Raw genomic sequence first — 26,595 nt, 5'->3', positions numbered from 1 at the left:
TGGGAAAGGTGCTGGGCCCCAGAATGGAAATGGCAGGGGCCCATGCTGGGGGCTAAAGGGGCAAGAGCGAGCCCTGCCCCAGGTTGTCTGAGTGTTGGTCTCTGCCCCATGAAACTCCATAGTCCCTCCTAGGCCCCAGGTGACTCTCAAGACAAGCTGTTCCTTGCGTGTTTGTTGAGCGAGGACAAACTGGTGTGGGCAGGAGGGGTTTATCTCCACTGCAGGAGTAACTCATCTCATGAGACAGCACAGAAGCAAGGGTGGGAAGCCAAGGGTGTGGGGGAGGGCCATCTGGCCAGGCAGAGCCCCCAGCTGGTACCTCATAGCCTGACTGTCGAGGGAGGTGAAACAAAACAGTTCCATTTTACAGGTGAGGCAGTGGGAACCTCACGGCTGAGGGGAAGCCACAGCACCAGTGCAGCCCCAGGGGCAGTGTTCCTGCCTGGTGGGGGAGCTCCTTCCTTTGGTTCCCCATTACCCCTCACAGGATGTGAGTGGGACAAGGGTTGGAGGCTACAAAGGTCTAGACTGGGGGATGGGGTGCCAAGGGGACAAGGGCCAGGCTGGAGGTTGGAAAGGCATCCAGGGACCGTTCCCCACTTGAAAAAAATCTCTTATGTGCCTCACCAACACCTGGAGCGGGGTTGGGGTCCTGACCCCTCCCAGCCCACCCTCCTCCGTCCCCCATGGCCTATCCTAACACTGGATATTAAGGAAAATAGGAACCCTGGGACCTAAGCTGGCGGAATGGGGATGGGAGCTCAGGCTTAGGGAAGAGCTGGAGGAGGCTGCAGGGCAATGGAGGCTGGCTGAATCCAGGCAGTCGATGGGCACGGCCTTAGACTCTTGTTCCCGAGCTGAGCCTAGAGTCTCATCTCCTGCTGGCATTCTCCCCTTGTGGGAGACATCGAGCTCCTGTAGGGGGCCTCAGCTCTAGGATTCGGTCTGGTCCTGCACAAACCCCTCTCCTGGGCTTTTCACCGTGACCCCACTGACCCCCAGAGGTTCAAGAATGCGGGGGTTCCCATGAGTCCCTGGTCACCAGTGCCCCGGTCTCTGGCTGTCTGATATAGTTCATCCGGCTGTGCACAGAATTGGGGTAGACATTCAAGACTTTCTTGATCCAAGGGTAGAAGGTGGGTCCCCTTGTATGGCTGGACTGGGGCCATTGTGAGGTCATTCCCAATTTGAAGTCTCTAAAACATGGGCCTGGGAGTAACAGGGGGATGGAGTCCCAGCCCAAGAGTCTAAGATTCCAGGTCAGTGTGTGGCACAGAAGACAACTCCTCTTCACTTTGCTCAGAGAAGTGGAGGTGGGGGCAGGTCCCAGCTGGGCCCCAGAGGCTGTAAGAAAGCCCTGGCCCTGAGTCTGTGCTGGGGCAGTTAGAGGGGCCACTGGAAACTCGGTGGGCTTCCTACAGACATCCTTGGAGCTGAGGTGCCCACCCCCCAACCTAGGGTAAGGCTCAGGAAAGGAGGGCATAGCCGGAGACCAGGCAGGACCTCAGGGCTGAAAGCCTTGAATGCCAAGGGAAGGAGGCTGGGCTTTATCCTTCAGAAACAGTGCAGCCATGGAAAGACTTGAGGAGGAGCTGGCACTGGGCACTTCCCAGATCACAGCTGGACACTGGGAAAGGATGACAAAGGCAGGCACCACCCCAACTCAGCTACAATGATAAGGGATATAGCAGAGCTCCGAGAGGACCAGAGCAGCAGGGGAAGCCCTTCAGTCTTCTTGGAGGAAAGGGAGTGCGGGCCAAGGGCTGGGCGGCTTCACTGGGCGGGGAGGAAAACTGTCCAGGACACTCATCGAAGGAGAGGGGGTGTGGCGCCGGAGGTGGCCAGACGGACGCAAGCCAGGAAGAACACGCTGGGGGACGCGGGCAGGGATGTGGCGCGGTCCAGCCCGTCGTGGCCTCGTCCTACTGCGAGCATCCCCCAGGTTCTCAAGCCAGATCCTCCAATCCCCGGGGGGAACTCAGGACCTCGGTTTCCCAGAGCGGCGGGGCGGGGCGGGGACAGTGCAAGTCTCGAAGCCGCCTGCAGGGGGCGCCCATGAGCGACGCGGCTGGAGCCTGAGCCCGAGCCGCCGCGGAGACAGCGGGAGCCGGCGCGCGAGCTGCAGGTCAGCCGGGGTCTCCGGTCCGGGGTCCCCAGGGTCCTTGGCGGGCGGCCAGACGGCATGGGGTCGTCGGAGGCGGAGGGCCTGGGTGGGATGGGTGGCGCGGGACCCCTCCCTTCAGGGCGCCCCGCCGCCCCGACCCTCTCTTCCCGCCATCCCGAGAGCGAGTTCACAGGGCTGGGGTCCGAGCTCTGCCCCGAGGCGGGGACCACAATGGCGGGTCCAGGGGCGGCTCAAGCGCGGACGCACGTCCTAAGCCGGTCGGGGGGCAGTGTGCGGACCCTCCGGGTCGCCCCAGACTGGACCGGAAGGTGCGCACGGGTCGGCGTGGAGGGGTGGGGACGCTAGAACCCGACGGCGCCGGCGGCGGGGGTTGGCGGGCAGGAGTCGGGACCCGCAGGTGACGTGCGGGGACGTCCGTCGGTCCGTCCCGGCGCCACGGGCCGGCCCCAGGGCACTCGGCGAACCTTCCGGACGCGCCCGGCGGGGGTGGGCTGGGGGCGCAGAGGTGCGGCCAGAGAGAAGGCGGGTCGGACCCCCGGGGGCGAGAGAGGGCTTCCGCAGGTGGAGCAGCCCGGGGCGAGGACCGCATTCCCGGGGAGGAACGGCGAGGGCAGCTGCTCGGCCTCGCGAATGCCCGGGTGCGGCGAGAAGGAGAGTCTGGAACGCTGGGCCGAGGCGGGAGCGTTCCGGGGGCAGTGGTGGCGACACCCGGACTTAGGGGACCCAAGGGATTCCGGAGGCCGGGCAGGGTGGCTGCGCGCCTCGGAGTGAACCTGGCCGTCTGCCGGGCTGCCCGGAGCTGAGGTGTAGGAACGGCGGGAATGGTGGCGGCCCTCGAGGGATTTGGCGCAGGACAGCCTAAAGGATCAAGGAGGGGCCCGCGGGCCCGCGAAGCAGAGATCTCTGCGTTCCCTGGGACCGCCATGCCGCTTTAGAATTTAAGTTTCCAGACTGTAAAATGGGAGGGTGGTGGAGGCCAAGGCAGAGGCGAAGGGAAAGAGAAGGAGAAGCTGGAGAGCAGGTCTCCCCATCCCCCACCCCCCATTCCGTAAGACTGGAGTCGTGGTTGGCTCCTGGGGTTGGGTTAGGCTGCCCCTTTGTCCAGCTCTCCCTCACCATGGCGGGGGAGCTCCCAGGCCCGTGTCCACCCACAGGGCCTGTGCTGACCTCTGGCTCAGAACTCAGGCTGCCCTTCCTTTGGTCTCTGCTGTCCAGCCAGCCTCTGCACCCTCCAGGACACTCTCTGTGTTACCTCTATGCCCGACTCTGGTTGCCCTGCTTGTCCCCACTGTGGGGACCAAGATGGGGAACTTTTTGGAGGACAGTGGCCCAGGGAGGATGTTGTGAGGTCAGGGGCTCCCTCTTTAGTCCTGCTGTGGCTGGTCCTGGAGGCACTGGCTGGGCTGGAAGGCTCTGGGGGCCAGGTCCCCATCTCGGGTCTCAGCAGGTCTGTGACCCGAGCTCCACACTGAGGCTTGTCCACAGGTAGTGGTGTCAACACGTCCTTGCTCTGTCCTTGCCATTTAGAGTCTTCCTGGCTTTCCCAGGTTCTAGTGTCACTCTGGTCACTTTCCCTCTATCCTAATGTCCCTGTAGATCAGGTTCTGGGCTCAGCCTGCTTCCCTGTTCAGAACCTCAGAGAAGCTGAGGTCCGCCCAGATATGGATGGCAGGTGAGAGACGCTTTGGCCCAGGTCAGTCCTGGCCAAGCTTTGGGGACTTGCTTGTGTTGCTCTCCCTCATATTGGTCTATGAGGTGCGGGCCCCCAACCACACCGTGGTCCTTCCCCTAGGAACCCACAGCCCAAGAGAGCAAGGGCTGGCTTCAAGGGCGACCCAATGGACGGCAAAATTCGATGCCCAAACCTGGATTCTGGTCTCACCTCCTTGGAGCACTCGCTGCCTTACTCGTAAAAACGAGCACGACAGAACAACCAATGCTCTCTGTACAGGGTTGTGATCGAGAGTAAATGAGAGATGGGCCTGAAAGGAGAAGGTCAGACCAGAGGACAGGTTGGGTCTGTGCTTGAACTGGGGAACCCAAGGGAGGCTGTTGGCCTTGTGGCATGGGTGGCGGGGGGAATACCACAGGAGATCTCTGTTGGCAGAGGGACATGTGGACTGGAGTTGGCTTCAGGGCTTCAGGGCTTCATAGCCTGCAACGTTTAACCTGCTTCATTCCTGAGCTACCCTACCTGGATGAGCGGGAACGGCCAGCCCAGCCATCCCGTGGAGGTTGTCTTGTCTGCCACAGCTCAGACCAGGTGCTGAAGGGTGTGACCAAGGCTAAGGGGAGGGTGACCAGAGGGATGGCCATGATGAAGTATGGCATGAAGTTTGGGGGGTGTGCCTCGGGGGCTGTGGAGGAGACAGACACCCGGAGTCAGGTGCTGAGAGGCCAAAAGGAACAAGTCCCAACACCCAGGGAAAGGGTCTGGGCCCAAGAAGCATTAGCAGTCACGGAAGGGAGGGGTTACGTGGTCTGGAGGCTGGAGGCAATAGTTGGAGTGCGGTGCCTGTGGGTCGTACCTTGGAGGTCTGTGCCGGGCCCAGATGGGGGAAGGGAAGTGAGAAATGGGCAGGAGCCTGTAACTGGGATGCAGAGAGGAGGCCCCCATGCTCACCTTCTAGACAGGGCCTTCATGCGCCAGGGAGAGGCAGGCAGCGTCACTCTGATGCCCCTCCTGGTGTGTGGGTTCGTGGTCTCCGTCTGCCCACCCACAACAGAGGCGTTCACCTCTGGCCCCTAATGGCCTTTGCAAACCGGGAACTAGGTACAGGGGCCCACTGAGTTAACAAGGAACAGTGGTGGTGCTGCCTGGCGTCTGTTGTGACCCACAGGCCGTGCTGCTTTTGCTCTCACCCTCTCCCTTCAGCCCCCAGGGCTGTGTCACCAGAAGTGGGCCTGCCTCCCTCCTATCCTGGGTGGGTCCTCCCTCTAACGAGCTCCTGCCCTCCAACAGACCACTGCCAGGGCCCCACCGGGCCCACTGGGGCCATCTAGGCCCCCGCCCCGCCATGTCCCCTTCAGGCATCATAGTCCCTGTCGTCCCACCATCAGAAGGCTCATTAGAGGAAGGTGTGGGTGCTATCTCACAGGACCCTCAGTACAAAGGGGAAGACTCTTGCTTGGGATCTCAGGGAGTGTGGGATGGAGCAGGAGTGGGAGCACACCTGAATGGGCACCCAGCACCTTGTGTGTGGGGTGACTTCCTGGAGGGGGGCTGTCAGAGAGGTGGCCAGTGAGGGGGTGAATGGACACCTCAGGCTAGAGGCTGCAGACTCTCCCGGTATCTGGCCTGGATGTATGGGGACTGGAGGGGGACTCTGGGCCCCCTGTGGGGAGAAAGGAGCTGGGGCTGGGCCTGGGGCCCTAGGAGCTGAGGATGCCGAGGCTACTCTAAGGGCTAGATTCAGTACAGGGAGCTAACTCTCCACTCCACCAGTTCCTGCCCACATCCTGCCCCTGGGGCTGAAAGCAGCAGCCTCCGGAGGGGCCGTGGGGGAGGGGGACCACTGGATGCCTGCTCGGGGCTTTGGGCGCAGCCTGTGCCATGGTCCTGAGGTTGTCCTGCAGGGAGAGAAGGAGAAAAGGAAGGGGCCCTAGTGCTCCGTGGTTGCTCACCTCCAGGCAGCCCTGGAAGACACTGGCCCCACTCCACTTGATGTGTTTGGAGAGGGCCTTGGTAGGCCCCAGGACCCCTGGGGTTCTGGGAGGCTTGTGTCCATGCCCCGGGCCACTCCGAAGACCAGTCATGGCAGAGCAAGCTGTGGGCTTGGGGTTGAGAGGCAGAGCCGAGCTGCCTGTCCGACTGTTTCTTCTTTGCTTGTTGCCCTCTCCACGCTGACAGAGCTCCTGTGAGACAGGTGTTGCTACTTCTCGTCTACCTTCAGGGTCTCTCAGCTGGATCTCCTCCTGGACTTTGTGTCTTTGCGAAGTTGCTGTGCTCATTCCTCAGTACTGATCATTCCCCCTCAGAGCCCCGGTCGTCTGCAACTGTGTGCACGCCCGAAGTGCATCACACGGATTGTGCTCTGCCTCAGGCCCTTTATTTTTCATTGCAGGGATTTTGTATTATTTCTTGTTCATGTTCATCCATTCTTGTTTCATCTCTATCCGTCGAGTCGTACGTTCTCTTTCTTGCTTGTGGATGCTATTCCTTTTCTCGTCTCTTTAAAGATCCTAAATGTCTTTGAAAAGCATTATGAGATTCTCACCTTCATGTCTTCCCAAACGAATGAATCTCCGTAGTTTGGGTGCTGTTGCTTATCTTAGCTTGAGTTTTTCTCCTGTGCTTCGCAGTTGCGGTTTGCAGGCTCATCATAAGTGGGACCTGAGGCCCTGGAGACGGGGAGTGACCGCACACTTGGGGAGCAGCTGGCTCTCAGCAGTCTCCTGGGACAGTTCGTCCTTCAAGGCCCCCTTCTAGAAGCTCAGGACCCTTCTGGGGCCAGGCTCAGCAGCACGGGGCACAGAGCTCCCTGTGATGCAGCAGCTGGGATGCTGCTTGGCCCAGAGTAGGCGCTGGTGTAACATTTGCTGTGAGAAAGTGATGGTAAGAGTCTCCAGCCAGGATCCTGGAGCCCAGGACTGCGCCGAGCATGGTTATGCCGGTCCGAGTCCTGACACTGGGCCTGGTCTGTTGCGCTGTGCCGCACCCAGGGACAAAGGTATGGGGTCCTGCCTAGAAGCTAGCAGGCACCTCCGTCCAGCAGACTCTGGGAACACAGACGCCATCTACGCATGTGTACAGAAAGCCTTGCTAGTGTGACTTACAATGAGCCAGAAGTGGGCCAGGAAGTATGTGGGTTTTGATTAAATGGAGTTTTGATTAAAGTGGCCAGGTGGGTGGGGGTGAGGAGGTAGGCTGGAAGAAGTAACAGTTCTGATCTATCCGGGGGGAATCCTGCGGGGTTGTCCTCTCCAGGCTTATCGTGCATGTGTCTCTATTTTTGATGGGACAGATTCTGCCCTCTGCCCTGTCCCCAGTAAGGGATAATCAGGGGGAAATATTACATTATTACCATTTAATTTCCTTTCCTGGCTAGCAACAGATGACTCAAGAATTAATTAGATAGAGCCGACAGAAAGGGATAGGAAATTGCCAGATCCTGGCTCCACCCCTGTCCCTCTCCCCTTGGGCCTCAGACCTTCCTGTCGCGCTAGGAGGCCTCTGAAGGGAGGGAAGCCGCGAGGGGCCAGGAGGCCCCAGGAAATCTTCCTGCTGCTGTTTTCCATGAGCATTTCCCTCAGCTCTATTCCCCCCTTTCATGCTCTTGGAAAGGCTGGGAGAGGTCATGAACCTCTTTAGGACTTCGCTTCCTCATCTCTAAAATGGAGCTCATGGGGCCAGTGAGAACAGATGACCCCCTTGCCACCATGCTCTCATATTGTGAGCTCCCAAGCAGGCCGCCCACGCTAAGAGGGTCTGGAGTAGAGTCCTGGCATCCAGGGAGGGTGCAGGGCTCGGTGGCTCAATGGTGGCCGGAGCCGAGTGACACAGGTTCTCTTGAGCTGTGTGTGCTACTTCACATTTCTTGTCAATGACACATTAGTAGCTTGACATTGGCTCCACTGGGAGCATTTACACCACGAAAGCCTGACAAAGGTCGCAAGTCAGGGTGCCCCGACCCCCTGGGCTGATTTGCCTATCCATGGCTGGGAAGCTCCCAACCTTCCCGCAGAAGAGCTCCAGTAGGAGGCTGTTCAGCCCTCTTCCTGCCCTGTCTGTCCCCTGGTGCCTTGGGTTGCACGGATGTTCTCGGCTTGGGGCTGGCACTCTGGTTTGACAGATGCCCAGGCTGCCTGTGGGGCCAGGCCGGTCTTACCCCAGGATGTGCCGGCAGCAGCGGGAAGAGCAGGAATGCTCTCAGAAGGGCAGATGGGGAGCCAGATGTGCAAAGAGGCAGCCTTTCAGGACCCAGCTGTAAGGGACATTAGGTCCTTGCAGGACTGATATGGGCAAGAGGAGCTGACCAGGAGGACCTGCTGCATCCAGTGAGAGTGGGAGGGCACCGCAGGTACGGTGACTTCAGTGTCGTCAGGAAGAGTGTCGCTACTAGGTGCTGGTGACCATGGGAGCCCATAGCACAGAAGGTGGTAGGGAGGCCCTGAGGACTGGCGGTATGCAGGCAGGTACTCGGGGCTGCCAGGAGAGCCTCACCAAACACAGGGCCGGGTTAGGCCCCTCGAAGGCCTTGCCAGTCCAGGCATCCTGGCTCATGGAGTCAGCCTGGCCTCCAGGACAGGTGCTGGTAGTGTGACTCCACCAGCAGTGCTCTGGGCAGTGGGGTAGGGCAGTCCGGTCTCAGCGCTGCAGAAATGTGATATGTATTTGGGTCAAGTGAACTGCCAGGGCTCCTGCCTCATGCTCCCCCAGGAAGGACCCTCGGAATCTGGACAGTGGTCTGGGGCCAAGTTAGGCTACTAGCCTGGGCTGCTCTGATTGGCAGATGCTGCGGCACCTCTTGATGCCAAGTCCCATGGAGAGGCCAAAGTCGGGTGAGGAGGGTGGTGGGTGACGGTGAAGAGGGTAGAGCGCAGACAGCAGGCGGCAGGGTCCCTGAGGCTTAGCGGGCCTGGCCAGACCCCACTGGACCGTGGCCTGCTGCCTCTGCTGCTGGGCCTGGGAGGCCCCGGAGTAGCAGGCAGTCTTGGGTCTGGCACTTCCCTTTGCTGAATAAAAATTGGACCCTGGACACCCAGCTTCTGCAGTTGGGGGTTCCCTGGTGATTGCTGCTTTGGGCTCTAGGCCAGGGACACTCTGGGACCAGGGACAGTACCAGGAGACTTGGTCTCATCGTCCTCTGCCACTGCCATGCTTTGTGGGCAGCTGGCTGGCAAATACCCTGTGTATAGCGGGCACTTGGGATTCATTCAGGCCCCCTTGGTAGTGGGCCGCGCCGGGCCTGGGGAAGCCCACCGGGTCTGCCGCAGGCTGCGGGAACCCTCCCTCTTCAGGGACTTCGCCTCCTCTTCTCTGTCCTGTTTCCTGGGGGTGGGTGTTCTGTTCCAGCCTCCCGGTAGGCGCAGGGACCAGCCCTCAGGTGCAGTCCGGCACACTGGAGTTAGGAGACTTGTGTTTCTCTGTTGCAGCCCCTTGTCACCTCCTGGATGGGGCGGGGGGAGCCTGGCCCTGGGAACATGGGAAGGGACCATGAGTCACCTTCTCCCAAGGTTCCCAGGCCTGCTCTATCCCTTGTGTCCTGGAGGAGTGAAAGAGGACACACTCTCCCGAGTCCACGTGTGGGCGGAGGAAAGGCAGGTTCCAGCCTCTTGTCCCCATGCAGGCAGGAGCTGCGGCCCGCGCGCACCTGGGGCCCCGGGAGGGCCCGGGACAGGAGGAGGGGGTGGATTTGGCATGAGGGGACGCCACGAGGCAGCACCTATGAGTGTGACAGGTGGGGGCAAAGGCAGTGGGGAGCAGCCCCCAGGCCGATAAGGGGAGATGGAAACCATTTCACAAGCTCAAGGGAACCCTGGGGGTTTGGACTGGGGGAGCCCAAGACCTTGAATTCTGCCTGTGCTTCTGCGGGGTTTAATTCCTTACACCTCTCTGACATTTGACTCTGGGGGAGCTCTTTCAGGTCTACTTCCTTCCTTCTCATGGAATCTTGAGTGAGTGCCACCGTGATCCCCAGAGGCTCTCTGGGGTCCAGTCTCCTCATGGTATCAATGAAGAACCTGAGGCCTAGAAAAGAAAAAAAAAAAAAAAACATCCTTGCCTGCAGTTCTCCGGCAAGTCCCGGCTGAGCCCTCTGCTTTCTGCCTAGCACGACACGAAGTCTACCCTGGCATTAGCCAGGCAGAGGAGCAGGTTGGGGAGCGGCCGTGGGAGGAGGGAGAGAGGAGGGCGCTCCCCGCCCAGACGTGCAGGCAGCCAGCAGGGGCTGCTGAGGGGCGGCTGCCTTTGTGCTTGCTCCTCCACGCTGTATGGCATTACCAGCGAGGGCATGGGGGCTCACCTGCCGGCAGCGGGACACGGGACCAGACGGGCCACCCAGGTCCTTCCAGATCAGAGCTCTAGGCATCTCTGGGCTTCTCTTTAACCCAGCGGCCTAGGTAGGTACTTGTGTTTCCCAGGGAGAGCTCTTAGGGGACAGAGAGGACTTAGGCTGGCCAAGAGAGAAGGTGGGTGGGCCTGGGAGAGCTGAGGAGTGAGGGGGGCTTTCTGGAAGGGTCCTGGGGGTGGCAGTGAACTCAGGGACCCAGGAGACTGGCAGGGCTGTCCCAAAAGTCTTGGGAAGCTGAGCATGAGGGGCAACACAAGTGACTTAACTTGTGTTAAGACAGATTCCTGTCTCGCTGAGAAAACACGGGGGCCAAGGCTGATCCCCACAGTGGGTTGTTCTTGGGCTGATGTCTGGCCTGCGGGGAGGGCTTTGGTGAGTGGCACTGATGGCTGCCCCCGGGAATCTTCAGCGTTGCCCCCTCTGCCTGGGGTCCAGCTCCTCACAAGCCTTCTCCCTCGGCAGGTGCCTCCGGGACTGCGAAGCTGAGCTGAGCCAGGATGCTGCCAGAGCCTCTGCAAAGGGTCTGGTTTCTGGAGACTTGGAGTTGGCTGTGAAAAAGCCCTTGGGGGTTTTCCCCTCCCAGGCAGGGACGCTCTTGGCTCCTGTGAAGAAGGGGCTCAGGGGCCTGGGCAGGGCCAGCTGCGCTGCAGCTATGGACCGTGAGCTGGCCTGGCCCGCGTCCTTGCTGACCCTGCCTGTCTGCGGCCATGCCCACCATGGGCTTCTGGGTGTACATCACGGTGGAGCTGGCCATCGCCGTGCTGGCCATTCTGGGCAACGTGCTGGTGTGCTGGGCCGTGTGGCTGAACAGCAACCTGCAGAACGTCACCAACTACTTTGTGGTGTCCCTGGCGGCCGCCGACATTGCTGTGGGAGTCCTCGCCATCCCCTTCGCCATCACCATCAGCACGGGGTTCTGCGCTGCCTGCCACAGCTGCCTCTTCTTCGCCTGCTTTGTCCTGGTCCTCACGCAGAGCTCCATCTTCAGCCTCCTGGCCATCGCCATTGACCGCTACATCGCCATCCGCATCCCACTTCGGTGAGCTGGGGGCCGGGGCCGGTGGGTTGGAGCTCCCCTCTTCCCTTCCTTGGCATGCCTCATGCTGGGGTTCACATCTGTGCCGAGGTCTGCTCTGTGCCCAGCCAGGGTCAGGGTGAACCTGGGCTCACGTTTTGGTCTTTGATGTCTGCGTGTGGAGCTGAGGACAGCTCCAGGGGGGCCTGGCTGAGGCTGCCCAGGACTTAGCACGTGGCCGGGGAGCATGCCGATCCAGGGGACCCCTGTGGGCCCCAGGAACCCTGGCCCTCCTCAGTCTTCCCCAGGCTGTGTGGCTGAGGCTGCTACTTTGGCTGCTGGCAGATGCGTGTGGCCCGAGCCTGGGCGGTGCATCTGGGCCATTTTCTCACACAGCGTGATGCTGAGCTGGGGCGGGGCACTACGGGAAACCACAGGCCCTTGGAGCTAGAAGGCTGCCCGCAGGCCCGCCTCCAGCTCTTCTGGGCCAGTCGCACAGTTTGCACATTAGGAAAATGACCCAGAGAGGGGAAGTGACTTGGCTGAATGCCACAGTGAGTCACTTGGACCAATATGCAAATTTTGTGCTCCTCAGGTCAGCAAGTACTCATGGTCTTGGAGAGAGCCTCTGTGCTCAGCTAGCGGAGGGGGTTTTCATGGTGAATCTTTTGTGAAGTGACTTCAGCTCTGGATTGTGTAAATGAAGACTTTCCCTGAGGCCAAGAGCTTATTTAATATGGCCTCCACCTAGCTGGCATTGAGGGAAGCTAGGAAGTACCTCTCTACCCCAAGGTAGGGGTTGGGATGGGGGTGGGGGTACCTCCAGCCCCACTTCCTTGACCGTGCATCTGGGAGTCAGGCTCCACAGCCCAGTGGCTGCAGATGCTGAGGGGATTCTCAAAGGACCCAGGTACCTGGCCCTGTGGTGAATTCTCCCAGACAGCTCAAGTGCCTTCCTGTGGAGCAGGCCAGAGTGTCAAACCCAAGGGGGCCCTTAGTAAAGGTCATTTCTTCTCATCTTCCGGATAGAGAAATGAGGCTCAGAGAAGGGAGCCAGCCCTCAGGGCCACACGACGAGTTGGCAGCACAGTTGGGCCTGGGCCTGGGCCTGCGAAGAGCTGTGGCCTGTCACCCGCGGCAGCTCAGTCTTTGGGGAACAGGGTGACAGGGTGGCCCTGGGCTCCCAGACCTGCACCTGGCCACTGCTGTTACGTGGGCTGGAAGGGGGAAGCAGGCAGCCTCCCTGTGCTGCTCGAAGGAAGGGAGGAGCCTGGGCCCCCGTATGGCCTTGTAGGGTGCTCTAGTCTCAGGAGAGCTTATGACCCTTGTTGAAGAGGAGACTCTGGCCAGCCCATAGAGGACTGGCCTCGTTGTGCAGGGTCCAGGGTCCAGGCTCACTGAGGGATAGGTCAGAACACAGGATCCCAGGTAGACCAGAGAGCAGAGAATTTGGTGTCTGCTTTAGGGGCCAGGCTGAGCCTGAGCTGGGCCTGGGCCCGCCCTGTTGGGAACGCTCAGTAGGGAAGGAGAGACCTCGCTTTCACTTCCTTCCCCAATTTAAAGGGCAACAGCATTCTAGGGAGAGAATGGGGCTTAATGAAAGGGTCTCAGCTTTTGCTTTTCTCTCTGCAATCTGAGAGTCAAGAGAATGAATCCTGTGGGACATGCTGTGTGACCATAAAAAAGCCAGCTGTCACTCTCTGGGCCCATTTCCTCATCTGTAGAAGGGGACAGGCCTCTCTGTCCTTCTGAGCTCACAAAGGTGTTGTAAGGATCCAGTGAGCAGATGGGAAGGATGGGGCCAGGAGGAGGGAGGTTCGGGTTGTGGGGGGGACCGATAGGGAATCCGCTCCTGGTTAAGTGCCTGGAGTTTCAGAGTTGGGTCCCTGCATGGAGCCTGGACCTGCCCCGCCCATCTGCAATCTCCAGTTCTCACAATCTCCTGGAGTGGGACCCAGGTCCACCCAGATCCTGGCTGTTTGAGCAACGCTTGATAAAGCTTTGGAAGGGTCAGCCTGGATGTCTTGGGCGGGGAGTTGTTAGGGATGCCAATTCTGCTGTGGCTGATCCCCTCCCGTTGCCAGGGGACGTTAGCGCAGTTTCTCCTTTGATCCTCACAGCCCTGGCATCGGGGCCAGGGCAGATGTTATGACCCTTGTGTTACTCATGGAGAGGCCAGTGTGTGCTGACTCGGGGTTGGGGGGCGGCTCTGGGGCCCTTCCTGAAGTTCCAGGCTCCCTTGGGTCTCTCTGCTTTCTTATTCCTCAAGGGCCCTGGGGCGGGGAGGCTGAGGGGCATGAAGGTGCGACGGGGAGCAAAGAGGAGGCAGGTGAGAACTGGGAGCTCCTGCCTCTCCCCCGACCCCCGCCAGTGGGAAACTTCCCCTCCTCTGCTCCGCTCAGCAGGTGCCTGTGGCAGCTCTCAGGAGCCCCTCCCCTGACTGCTGCCCTGGACATCGACCCCAGGCCCATGTCACTCACCCCTCATTTCTCTCTTTCTTTCTCTTCCTTCCCTTCCCTTCTTCCTTCCTTCCTTTTTTCCTTTCCTTTCCTTGCTTTCCTTTCTCTCCCTCTCTTTCTTTTTTTAGACTTTTTATTTATTTATTTGAGAGAGAGCACACAACGGGGCGGGGGGGCGGGGTAGTGGGTAAAGGGAGGGGCAGAGGGAGAAGCAGATCCCCGGCTGCGCAGGGAGCCTGACGTGGGGCTCAGTCCCAGGACCCCAACATCATGACCTGAGCTGAAGTCAGACCCTTAACCAACTGAGGCACCCAGGTGCCCCTCTCTCTTCCTTTCTTAAAAAATTTAGTTTCAGAAAAATCTGTGCTTCTTCCCAAGGGCAGGGACCCTGGTGGCTATGGCAGGGCTTAGTCAAGAAGCTAGTGAGAAGCAACCTGACCAGAGGCAGAGATGGAGCTCTCAGTATCCCCAAAGGACAGGAAGCGTAGGGAGAGAGACTTTGTTACTTTCGTGCCCCTTGTGTCCTGCCTCTCACATTAGCCCCTGGCAAACACTCACTCTCCTTGGAAAATAGGCCACATTTGGAGCAAGGTCTTTGCACAGTGGGTGCAAAGACCTGAGGGGTATGTGGTGAATCACCCCATGGAGACAAAAACCAAGTACCTGGTTTCTAAGGAGGGCAGGAGTGGGAGAGAGGGCTCCCTGGAGGAGGTGATGCCGGACGGGTCTTACAGGATGGGTGTGTGTGGAGGCAGGTGTAACAGGAGTGGGCCAAGCCTAGACAAAGGCCCCAAGGAAGGAAGGAATACATGGGCTCTGGGCCAAGGAGAGGTGACAGAAGAACAGGAGGGCAGGGAGTGTATGAGGCTGGCTCAGGCCTGCCTCTGCCCCGGAAGGAGTTTGGGTTTCACCCATGGCTCTTCATTTCTTAGCTCACTGACCAATTTGGACAATTTCGGAAAGCCCCCACCTTCTGTCAGTGTAGGGAAAATGCACATGAAGCCCCACCTGGAGCTGTGGGTGGTATTCTGGGATCACAGAGGAAGCCCCAACATGGGTAATGGGGAGTCCCTGGGAAGGGGCGGCCTGGGAGCTGGAAGACGCATGGATGCAGAGGTACCCCCAAACGTGCCGAGCAGTGCCCTGGCACCCGCTCCCTGTGGTGCCGCTGGGCCCCCCCCGGATGGCGGAGGGTTGTGCTGGATGCATTTGTCACCCCTTACACTGGACGGCCTGTGACCAGGGCCCAGGAGGCCAAGATGGGACTAGCATCTGTCATAGACACAGGGGATGCCCAGGGGATGCCCTTGGGCCAGGCTGTGGCTTGGCTGTTATTCCATTTGGGCTGTAATGCTGTTCCAGCTCCCCAGGGGCCTGGGTCTAGGGCTCTCAGCCTAAGGACTTTTCTTCTGAATAACAAAATTAATTTGTTTGATGTGTGTATGTGTATTTAAATAATTACCTGCACATACTAAAACATCAAAGAGAAACAACAGGGTATATGGTCCAGGTAAAACTGTCCCTTTTGTCCCCTGCCCTGCCTTCAATTCTCTTTCTGGAAGGCAGCGTTGGGAATCCTCTCGGAGATATTCTTGGCATGCCGCAAGCGAGCGCTACTAACGTGGGTCTCTGTCCCCACAAGGGGCTTTCGTTTTAAAATCGAGTGCCCAACTTCCCCTCCTGGGTTTCCTTGTCTGTAAAAGCAGACAGCTGGGCAGATCAGGGATTTTCAAACTATCTTGGAAGTCTTTGGGCTGGACCCTGGGGTCCCCACCAGCTCATTCATTCAGTGACTCTTAAGCTGCCTTCCTTCCTCAGCAGCCTACCTCTGTGATTGCCTGGGAATCACAGGGTGGCTACTGGAGGACAATTTGGAAATCCCCAAAGCAGATGGTCTCCGGGGTCCTCTACACCATCCCCAGAGCTACTTGCTTCTGCTTGCTTGCTTCAAATGACAGGAAGCTCCCTTTCCCTGAAGCAGCCCGCATCTTGTGTGCACAGCTCGGCTAAGAAGTTCTTCACCCCTCAGTCACAGTTCACCTCTCTGCAATCTCCACCCCCGGATTTTACTTTCTGCCTTCATGGGACAGTGCTCACAGGCCCTGGATTCTTAGCCCCATTTTACAAATGAGGAAACTAAGGCTCAGAGATGTAGAGTAACAAACAGAACATGGCCGAACCAGGAACACACCAGCCCTGGGACTCAGGAAGGGATATGCTTTTCTCAGGAAAAATACCAACATTAAAATAGCCTCCTGTTCAATGAGATTCTATAAATTATAATTTGTAGAGTACTACAAACAGTGCCCGACACACAACAAATGCTGTGTAAGTATCAAGTGTGTTGCGGGGAGAGCCTGTGACTTTGTGTTTGAGGCTCCAGAATAGGAAACAGGGCAGCGCAGGCTCTCTGTGGCTTGGTAGAAATGGTCAAGTCCATGACCCTGTTTCTGCCAAGCCCTGTTGCAAGCACCGAGGCCCTTGCTAAATGGGGTCGAAGGCTCCTGGGAGGGGCCCTGCCCGGTTACTGTTAGGATTCAAAACTGACATACATTCAGAACTGACACACTTACCTTGGCCCAGGGTGCTCTGGGCTCCTGAAAAGTCCACAGCAAGGCCGTTCCTCTCCTCAGGCTTTAGTTTTCTTATCTATGTAATGAGGCAGTTGGATTGGATAAGAGGTCAGAGGCCACCAGACTTTTCTCCCCCTTAATTTGAATTTGTTGACAAAATGTAAGCCACGGGCGATCTTACCCAGAGGATCAGCTCCTCAGCCCCTCTGAGATCTGGCGGCACTGGAAGCACGGCACTGGAAGCACGTTCTGCATGGGTGGCCAGGGGCAGAGCAGTGTCAGCTGTCTCTTGTACACATGATGTCCTGACCGCCTGCCTCCCACACTTCTTCCCTGTATAGAGGCCCATGTTTGCCATCCCCAGATGAGATAGTTTCTGTGGGTGCTTCCCATTCTGGAATTAAGTAAAGGGCACCTACCGTGTACTCCTGGGTCCATGCTGGCAGTACAGAGATGGCTGCAGAAAAACCCTTCCCCCAAGGGGCCCTTGGCCTCAGGGGCCCAGATAGAGTAGAAATTAGCTGCATCTGGGTAGGAAACTTCTTGGGGAAGATATGTGAAGGGTGGGTGGGGTTTACCAGGTCAAGGGGAGGGCAGTCTGATGTTGCTAGGATCAAAACCATTAAACAGATGGTCATCTCTCAGCGATCACTGAGGTGACCTTCTTCAATCAAGGAGATGATGTTTTGATTGCCCATTCTCTCCCTCTCTCTTCTAAAGAGAGAGAGAGAGCATGTGTGTGCAGGCATGCTTGGGGGGGAGGTTTGGGGGTGCAGAGGGGAAGAGATAATCTCAAGCAGGCTCCCCACTCAACACAGAAGCCGATGCAGGGCTCGATCCCATGACCCTGAGATCATGACCTGAGCCGAAATCAAGAGTCAGGCGCCCAACTGACTGACCGACCCAGGTGCTTCAGACTGCCATTCTATTAATAAAATTTATGCCACCATTTTTGTGGGCTGGGGGGTCAACTTCCTGGCTGGCAGATCAGGTCAATGCCCTGAGTCTGGGACTGAGCCTGGCTCTCTAGAGTCCTCAGTGCTTTCAGACACATTCTTTTTCCTCTCTGGACCTCAGTACCTTTGGTAGGTCTTTGCTCTTGAACGTTAAGACTACTGTATAAATGTTAAGACATGCTGATGTCAGTTGTGTCTCTCCAGAGGGCTGGGAGTGAATTTGGAGGGGAGAAAGGGTATTTTGCCCAGGACCTCCACTGCTTCTTGGGGGCTTCTGGAGACCTTAAGTCAAATGGGGAAGGAAGAGTGTGGAGGACAAGAGACACAAATCATCTCCAAGTCTGATGTGGCAGGTTCCCCCCCACCCCCAGCCACTGAGTCTGCACCCCTGACCCATTCCCACTCTAAGAGGAAACTTACTCTAGCGTCAACTAAGCCCAACATGGAGGTGATAAGTTCTCTCACTTATAAATTCCCGTAAACTGAACTACTGAGTTCCAGGACTACTTGTAATACTGTTTAGTGATCATCTGAATGTCTGCCCAGTGGTTTCCTCTCCAGGGAGCCTGCTGTCCTGTTGGCTCCTGTGGGAAAAGGCAGGGTTCGGACCTGCACTGCACAGAGGACCATACCGAGGCTAGGAGGCAGGAAGTGACTGGTCCTGGTCTTCTAGCCAGTGGGTGGGGGGGATGGGGAGGCCCTCTGGGTTTCTGACTCATGGCCCCACCTAGCCTTGAGGTTTTTCAGACCTATGATGCTGGTCTCCTTTCCCCAGGTACAATGGCTTGGTGACTGGCACAAGGGCCAAGGGCATCATTGCGGTCTGCTGGGTGCTGTCGTTCGCCATTGGCTTGACTCCCATGCTGGGCTGGAACAACTGTGGTCAGCCAAAGGCGGGCCAGAACCAGTCAGAGGTCTGCAGGGAGGGCCAGGTGACCTGTCTCTTCGAGGACGTGGTACCCATGAACTACATGGTGTACTACAACTTCTTTGCCTGTGTCCTGGTGCCCCTGCTGCTCATGCTGGGCGTGTACCTGCGGATCTTCTTGGCGGCCCGGCGGCAGCTGAAGCAGATGGAGAGCCAGCCTCTGCCGGGGGAGCGGGCTCGGTCCACGTTGCAGAAGGAGGTCCACGCGGCCAAGTCGCTGGCCATCATTGTGGGGCTCTTCGCCCTCTGCTGGCTGCCTCTGCACATCATCAACTGCTTCACCTTCTTCTGCCCCGAGTGCAGCCACGCCCCGCCTGAGCTCATGTACCTGACCATCATCCTCTCCCACACCAACTCTGTCGTCAACCCCTTCATCTACGCCTACCGCATCCGGGAGTTCCGCCAGACCTTCCGCAAGATCATTCGCAGCCACATCCTCAGGCGGCGGGAGCCCTTCAAGGCGGGTGGCCCCAGTGCCCGGGCCTTGGCAGCCCATGGCGGTGACGGAGAGCAGATCAGCCTCCGCCTCAACGGCCATCCTCCCGGGGTGTGGGCCAATGGCAGCGCCCCCCAGCCTGAGCGGCGGCCCAACGGCTACACCCTGGGGCTGGTGAGTGGAGGGAGTGCCCATGAGGCCCATGGGGACATGGGGCTCCCCGATGTGGAGCTCCTCAGCCACGAGCTCAAGGGAGCATGCCCAGAGTCCCCCGGCCTCGAGGGTCCCCTGGCCCAGGATGGAGCAGGCGTGTCCTGACGATCCACTGAGTTTGCCCCTTCCTACAGAAGGGAGATCTTTCTCTTTGGTGGATGGAACCAGTCACGTTGGGAGAAGAGTGAATGGGCCTGGAGACCCTTTTCATGGCCAGCTCCCACTTTGGACTGAGAGGCGAGAGCCCCGGCTGGAGCAGCATGAGGCCCAGCAGGAAGGGCCTGGAGTCCGAGGGAGTGGACGTTTCTTGGTGGGAGGCCCTGCTTCAAGTCAGGGCCACAGCACCAGACCATCTTGGCTGGGCAGGGCCTGGTACCCCACTCTGGAAGCATCTAGAAGCACCACCCCGACTTGGCAGAAGATCTGTGGCAGAGCAGGCTGGCTGGCCCTGAGGCTGGGGCAAGGGGGTGGGGGAGTATGGCTCCAACAGGCCTCCGACCACACAAACAGACCACCCTCCCCAGGCTTCCCAAGGGTTCAGGTGCTGCTGTGCCCAGAGGTGGCGTTTTTCTTTTGTTGTTTTTCCAAGAGAAAATGTTAAGTGTGAAGAATACCTTTTTTTTTTTTTTTTTTTAAATTATCTTCCTTCCCTGGTTGCTGGGTCTGATGTCAGTCCTGCTGCTAGCTGTCTCCAGCAGTAGCCCAGGGAGTCCCAGGCAGCCCTCTCTGGCTACCATGAGCTGCCGTGCACTTCTTACACACTCCGTCCCAGCGGCATCTTCTGGGGCCACCAAGCTGGGCTCGAGGACAGGAGGTGTCATGGAATGCTGCCGGACTGTGGGCTCCGGGGAGGAGGTTGGGACAGGCCCACTGCCCAGGGTGCCTGGGTAGCTCAGAGCTGCCCAGCCAGAGGCCCTGTCCAGCGGCCTTTCTGTCTGAAGGGAATGTTTTCTTTTTTTCTGAGATAAAATAAAAATGAGCCATTTGTGTTTTAAACTTGTCCACTGAAAATGGTGTCTGAGTTCCTTTCCCCATTCCACAGCCAGGCCTATGGAATATATATGTGTATATATGGGCGCATATTGCACGTGTGAGAGAGTGTGCATTTGTACTTGGAGACAGACAGACACCCTGCCTGATTGGGGGCGCCTCACAGGCTCCCTTGTCCCGAGGGAAAAGGCTGCCTGGGTGCACCAGGATCTAAAGGCACGTGAGCAGCGCCCAGACCTGTGTTCCTGTGGGAGGGGGATTGTGGGAGGAGGGGCTCTTCCCAGCTGCCCTCCCTGCAGAGGCCAGAGCTCCCCGCCCCACATCCCCGGTGTGGGGCGTGGCTCCGCCCTCCCTCGCTGCCCCTTCCAGTCCTCTGAGAGGAATGCCCCACTGCCGGCCCCTTGCTCCACCCCTTAGCTGAGAGGCTACAGAGGTATCTGGAAAGAGATAGAGGCGAGGGTTCAACTGCCTTCCCCTTCCTCTGGAGTCACCCCACCTCCTGCACCTAACAAAAACCTACTGGGTTTCCTGCTCTGAACCTGCCTCAGGGGCTGTGTCATCCTTCCATACCGGACAAGTTAGAGGCCCAGGGGGAAGTTAGCAACCCACTGCGACCCAACGGAGAGCCAGTCTGGTCTCAGGTCTCCTGGACACGCTCAGGCAGGTTTGGGGAAGGGCTGTTAGAACTTAACAGGTAATCCTCACACAGCCTGGGAGCCCCATTTCACAGAGGACTAAACAGCCTCTAGAACAGAGAGGCTAAGTACCTGCCTGCCCCAGGTCACATAGCCGGTAAGCGGCAGAAATAAACTTAAATCCCAGGTCTGACTACAAAATTCATGCTCTCGTGATGTACTGTTTCAACCAGACCGAAAAGTATGAAATAATACCAGGTCCCCACCACTCCACTCAAGAACTGAAACATGACGATGACAGTGAAAGCCCCGGCCCCTCCCCTATCTTATTACCCTGCTTCCCACACCCAGAAACAGCCACTGTCCTTCACTGGGTTCCACTGCACATCTTTCTACCTTTGCTACACAGATGCACATCTAAGTATTTCTAAGCCAACATGGATTTGCTTTGGGCTGTGTTACGCGGCTCCATCAGCCAGAGGTCCTCTAGCCCAGCCGCACAGCAGAGACACCGAAGGCATCGAAGCCTTCGAAAAGCATCAAAGCCTAACGCCTTCCCCCAGAGTCGCTGGGGGGATCCAGGCAGTAGTCCCCCAGGGGCTCTTATGGACAGCCGGGGCTAAGCGCATCCCTATCCACACCAGCGTCCTCCTCTCTCTTACACACTTCGCTCTGTGCTATGGGCTGAGGGTAGAGCAGTGCCCGTGTTGTGCCTAAGGAGGCCAAGAGCATGGATGCTGCTGGTCCTCGTGACCAGTGGGAGGAAAGAGGCCAGGGAGAGAACCACAGTGGTAGAGAAGGAAAAATACGGTCTCTTCTGTCCTTACTGAGGCTTCTTAGGAACTGAGCTTTGGGTGCTGAGTACATGGGTATACGCTTTGGGGCTAGGGAGGAACAGGACCAGGGGCTAAGGAAAGGCCCCCAAGTACTACAGATCCCCAAGTGCTCTTAGGGACAGCCCAGAGCCTGGCTCCAGAGCCCAGAGCCCAGACACTTCAACCTCCTCAGGTCCCCATAGGGCCCAGGATCCTACCTCCGTATCACCCCATGCAGGCTCCCACTGCGAGTCGTGCCTGCAGTATAAGAGCGCATGCATAGAAATAAACAGATACACCTGTCACTCCCCGACCACAGGAGAATACACGTGTGTACACGTGGACACACATGGGCAAAGCCTACCTCAACATAGTAGGTGCCTACAGCAGCAGCAGCGTAAGGTCGACATGAAGCCTGGCCCAGCCCCACCCATGGAGTGTACATATGTCTGCCCCGGGGCCAGGCTGCCAGTGGTTCTATCAGGGCCGCTCTGAGCCCTACAGCTCCGCCCCAGGGCCCCTCTGCCTTCTCCATGCTATGCCCAAAGGGCTAAGAGTTCTACATTCCGACCTGTCCTGAGCACAAGGGTCTCTTCGCAGAACTGATTCTGGTGATGGCCTGAGCCCTCTCCATGGCAGCAATGGCCAGAGCCCTCAGGGAGGCCTGTGGGCAGAAGCCTGGGGTATCAGCCCAGGTTCTGGTTTGTCATCACTGGCTGTCATGAGAGACAGGCCCTCTGGAAGCTTCCCCTTTCCCTCCTCCACTTGAAATTCTTCCTTTGTGGCTCTCCCCACTTGTATAAAAATCCTTCCCTCTGGAGACCTCACACAAAATGCTCTGGGCTCCAGAGAACCAGGATGAGACACAGAACCTCAGTTCCACAGGTGCTGACAAGGGGTAAGCAAGCTCTGGTGACAAACCGCAGCAGAGCAGGGATGAGGGACAGCCTGGAGAGTAAGAGGAAATGAGTGATGATGTCCCTGGATCGACCTGGCTGGGACTCAGCATCCCAGAGCTGCGACCATAGTCTTCTTTTCAGCCGTGCTGGGTAAACAGGAACCGGCGGCTCTCAGGAGCCAAGTGCCTGGGGAGCAGGAATGGTTCTGTGCAGCCCGCCCCGACGCTTGGGACTAAAGGAACCGTGTGTCATGTAACACATGGCTGCCCCAGGGGCAACCCAAAATCCTGGGGTGGGCCCTGCTGCTGCCTGAGCCCGGCAGCAGCCCTCCGAGATGGGAGAGGTTTCACAGGTGTTGGTGGGGACTGAGGTCGGCTCTAAGACAGGCCACTTCCTTCTGGGTCTTTATTTACTTGGCAAAGTGAATGGTGCTGTGTAAGAGTGTCTGATCATCACCTCTCTGCCCTCCCCACACCAACCCCTCCTCTGTCCCTAGGTGCCCCTCACTACAGCTGTCACTCATCATTAGCAGTGACTGTCACTGTTGGAACAGCCCCCATCAGGCTGCAGAGCCAGGATGGGGCAGGAATATGTCAGATGACTCAGACAACCTCAAAGGCCAGGGATGGAAACACAGAACCTGTAGCCTAGGTACAGGAGGCACCATACTACATGGCTCTGCCCTGACCCTCTCCTCGGCCAGAGGAGAAAGAGCAGCTCAGCAGAGCTTTTCCACAAGCCCCCAACCCCTCCCATTCATCAGGCTAAGAGAAGGGCTGGGTGCAGAGAGGCCAGGCTGAGGGTATCACCAGCACGAGGCTGGGTAGGCGACAGGTGAGACAGACCCAGTGTTCCCTGCTGGTGGAAAAGGCTTCACATGGAACCATCTACAATTCTTTGCCTTGCCCAAGGGAAGGGGAGTGTGTGTGTGTGTGTGTGTGTGTACATGTGATTTTGCAGAATTAGTCATCAGACTAACACCTAATGACCAGTGAACTTAGCAAGGGCTTGGATAAGACGGAGTAGGCCAGAATGTGAGCCCCATCTCCTGACTCTCTGTTCCACTCTCAACAAATTAATGAGCACCTACCGATGCATGCTAAGCCTGGAGGGGTGTGAGCAGGAGTGCACAGGGAGCCAACAACTGTCAAAGGAGACTAAGCTAGATGCAGCCAGAGGCGAGGGCCAGGAGCGGGACACGAGTGCGGGGGTTTCGGAGGAGGAATAAGTTGCATCCGACTGGGCAATCAGGCAACTGAAGTTGAGTTAACCTTTTAAAGGCCAGCGGTCAACTCTAGGGCCCATATCTTCGAGGTATTCAGTAGGAGGTAAGAACGAGGAGAAGCTGAGTAAATGCGCGCCTGATTTACATCTGCCTACACGGAGGCAATTTTCGAGTTAAAATGTTGTCAGAGGGTTGTCACAGTTTTGATCTTTCCTTTCTGTTCTTTCTCAATCCACCCACATTTTCTAGCTGGGTTGGAAAGGGGAGTGAGGGGGACAGAGCCTGGTTCAGATTCAGATTTTTTGGAATTGTTAAACAGGACTTTTTTAAAATGATCTAGTTTTCTCTTAGGAAAATTCAGGCCTAGGGTTTAGAGAGAGCAGGTGGGGAGTTCTGTAGTCAATCTGTAGTCAATCCTAAACAATCTCTTGGTGTTGCAGCTTGATTCTCTTTCCTGCCTAGTTCAGAGACGCCGAATAGTCCCTCTGCTCCCTCCTTCCGGCCATCACCCTGCTCCACTGAAACCTAACGGGGATTCAGCACCAGGCTTTCCTGGCCTGGCTCTCGACTTCCTGACTGGGGCAGCTCCTTCTCCGAGCTGCCACGCCCACTTTCAGATATACCGTGACAGTTGGTGTGAAAGTTCATTGGAAGGTAGGTGTGACGTAAATGCCCAGGGCTATTAGTTCTAGAACAGAAAACGCGAGAAGGCAAGCAATCATATGGTTTCAGTGTTCTTGAAACCAGAGTAGAAAGGGGGTCAGAAGGGAAGAAAGACGAAAGGGGAAGGGCCTGCTTACCTGGTTTCTATACTCTGGTCACTGACATGACCCAGCCATCATCAGATAAAGAAATGTGGGGATTGTGAATTTAAGCCAGGCACCTGGTGTCTGGGGGGCCCGGGAAGTGGGTGTGGGAACTGGCCAACCACTTAGGCAAGGAGCACTGACTACAGATCATTTGCTGTCTTCAGCCCATTCTTGTCCCATATTTTTCACTGAAGTCTTAAATCCCGAGGAACTGGGGCTTATCAAAGAGGTGAACAGAGAAGAGCCACAGTAAATGTCTGGGCTGACAGAATCAGGATTCAGAATTACATCAGGGGGCCAGAGAGATAATACTGAGCAAAGATCAGTGTAAAGTCCTCCACTGAGTTAAAGAAAGAAAATGTGCAGGAGAAGCCCAGTCATTTCGTGTCAAAACAACATGGACATTTCAGCTGCTAAGTTCAGCACGGGCTAGCCCCGTGGGAAATGCCTGAGAGACAGGGGACCATGGCTTCAAGGGGCATCGCACCACAGTCTCTAGGGGCCCCAGGCTGAAGGAGCTCACTCCCAGCTCATGGCAGAAGACTCAAGCCATCCTCAACACCACAGCTGATCACGGACAAGCTGAAATACCATATGTGACTGTGCCCACCATGAGGTGGTCGTCTCTGAGCCACACCCCGCAGAACTAACAAATGGCTGAAGGAACGCGATCAAGATGGCGAGGGTCTGGAAACTGGAAACTGAAGATGGGAGAAGAGGTCTTGGTGCTGTCGCAGCGGGTGAGCAAACCAGAACAACCAACAAGGTTTCTGTGTGCTCTTCTGAAGGGCTTGGTTAGAACAACTTGTTGGAGTTCTGTGGCTCACAGAAGCTCCGGTGGAATGACTATGTCGTGGGTGAGGCCACCCCCTACAGCTGGAGACCCACAGCTGGGTCTTCAGTGTATTCCGGGAGCACTCACGCACTCACTGGCCTGGAAGGGGCCTGGACACCCTTGCGGGCCCTTGAGGAGCTTCCCCTGAACCTCAAGGGCACCAGGTCGGGTAAGGATGGTTCATCTTTCTTGACCAGAATCACTAGTTTTAGGACCCTAAAAGCAGAAAGCAGGAATGGGGGATACGACGGGTGATTAGAAGGAGGGAATGACAAAGTATTAAAAATAATAAAGTTGGGGTGCCTGGGTGGCTCAGTGTGTTAAAGCCGCTGCCTTCGGCTCGGGTCATGATCTCAGGGTCCTGGGATCGAGCCCCACGTCGGGCTCTCTGCTCAGCAGGGAGCCTGCTTCTTCCCCTCTCTCTGCCTGCCTCTCTGCCTACTTGTGATCTCTGCCTGTCAAATAAATAAATAAAAATCTTAAAAAAAAAAAAATAATAAAGTGATCACCTGAATTAAGTTTATACAGGTGGGAGGCGACGACCTGGTTGTATCTATGAAATATACCCAAGGCCTGAGTTCCTTCCACCAGAACCACCTCTGGTGACTGTGTTGTCAACCCAGCTGAAGCTCTCTGCTGTCTGGGGTGGGCGGGGGAGGGGGGTAGCTTGATTTATTGGGTCAGTCTGTGGATATCTGGTTGATAAGCCAGAGGGACTTGGACATGGTGAGATGACATGACACCCAGCATAGGGTTAAGCAAATTTGTCAAGTTACAAAATGCTCTCATCCAGTGAATGCCAGAAGGTCGAGTACAGGAGGGTCCTTACCCACCTCCTCCTTTCTACCCTCGACTTCCCATTTGCTGCTTCTAACGTGCTTAATCCTATCAATGAATGTGTGTGTGGGGGGGTCCTTTGCTTTACCTTCCAATCTGTTGCATCCTGCTAATCCTTCTTCCAAACGTCTTTCGAATCTGCTCCATCCGTTCTACCCCCAGTCACACCCAAGTCATGGTATTAGCTGAGGCCTCATCATCCCTCATCCATCTGGATCAACTCCAAACTGACTTCTCTGCATTGGTCTCTTTTTGTCCTAATTGGTTCAGCCCAAAAAGTCAGACAAATCTGCCCTGTGTACCCTTCCTGTCATGACTCTTCCTTGCTCCAAAATATTTAGGGGGCCCTAAATGGGCATCAGATCAAGCCTCGCTCTTTGGTATGGGGTTTGGGGTCACAGCTTTACCCTCCAGCCTTGTCTCCCTACCTGCCCTGACTGAGCCCAGCTGAACAGCTACCACCTTCCTAATCCATTCCCTCCCCTTCCCTTTCAGGGAGGCCTCTGCTAGGAGGGCTCTCCCTCTGACTCTCCCCTACTTCAACGCTTCTCATGTTTTAGCCACCACCTGAAGAGCCCTGTCCTCCACAGGGCCTTTCTGGACTCTCCGCTGACAGACTCTTCTTCTTCTGATGTCCCTTTAGCACTAAGTGTCTGTTCTATGCTCCAGAAGTTTGTCACCTACTTCTGGAAACATCTCGTCTTCTGCTAAGATATGACTTAGCTTCTGGATAATGTGCTGGGTTTTACCAGTGTATGTTCTTCCTCCCTACCTAGACCATAAATTCTAATCTCAACCATAGATTCCCAGAGAGTGGAATAGGGATGCAATCT

At 57.1% G+C, this 26,595-nt stretch overlaps 1 protein-coding gene across 1 annotated transcript; it reads left to right on the top strand.

The window, feature by feature from the left end:
* The first annotated feature begins 1,981 nt into the window (after positions 1–1,981).
* On the top strand, positions 1,982–19,713 carry ADORA2A (adenosine A2a receptor). The gene is made up of 3 exons (XM_059140078.1): positions 1,982–2,125; positions 10,600–11,176; positions 17,916–19,713. Exons 2-3 carry the CDS (start codon positions 10,845–10,847, stop codon positions 18,820–18,822), a joined length of 1,239 nt encoding a protein of 412 aa, XP_058996061.1. The 5' UTR covers positions 1,982–2,125; positions 10,600–10,844; the 3' UTR covers positions 18,823–19,713.
* Positions 19,714–26,595: the final 6,882 nt, after the last annotated feature.

This window comes from Mustela lutreola, chromosome 11 (genome assembly GCF_030435805.1).
Source record: "Mustela lutreola isolate mMusLut2 chromosome 11, mMusLut2.pri, whole genome shotgun sequence".
Taxonomy (NCBI): Eukaryota; Metazoa; Chordata; class Mammalia; order Carnivora; family Mustelidae; genus Mustela; species Mustela lutreola.
Note: the sequence above shows the minus strand (reverse complement) of the source record. Positions and strands in the feature narration are given on the sequence as shown.

Coding starts and splice junctions, on each gene's coding strand:
- ADORA2A (XM_059140078.1), top strand. CDS start 10,845: ATGCCCACCATGGGCTTCTGGGTGTACATCACGGTGGAGCTGGCCATC. Junction 11,177..17,915: donor GCCATCCGCATCCCACTTCG/GTGAGCTGGGGG, acceptor TCCTTTCCCCAG/GTACAATGGCTTGGTGACTG.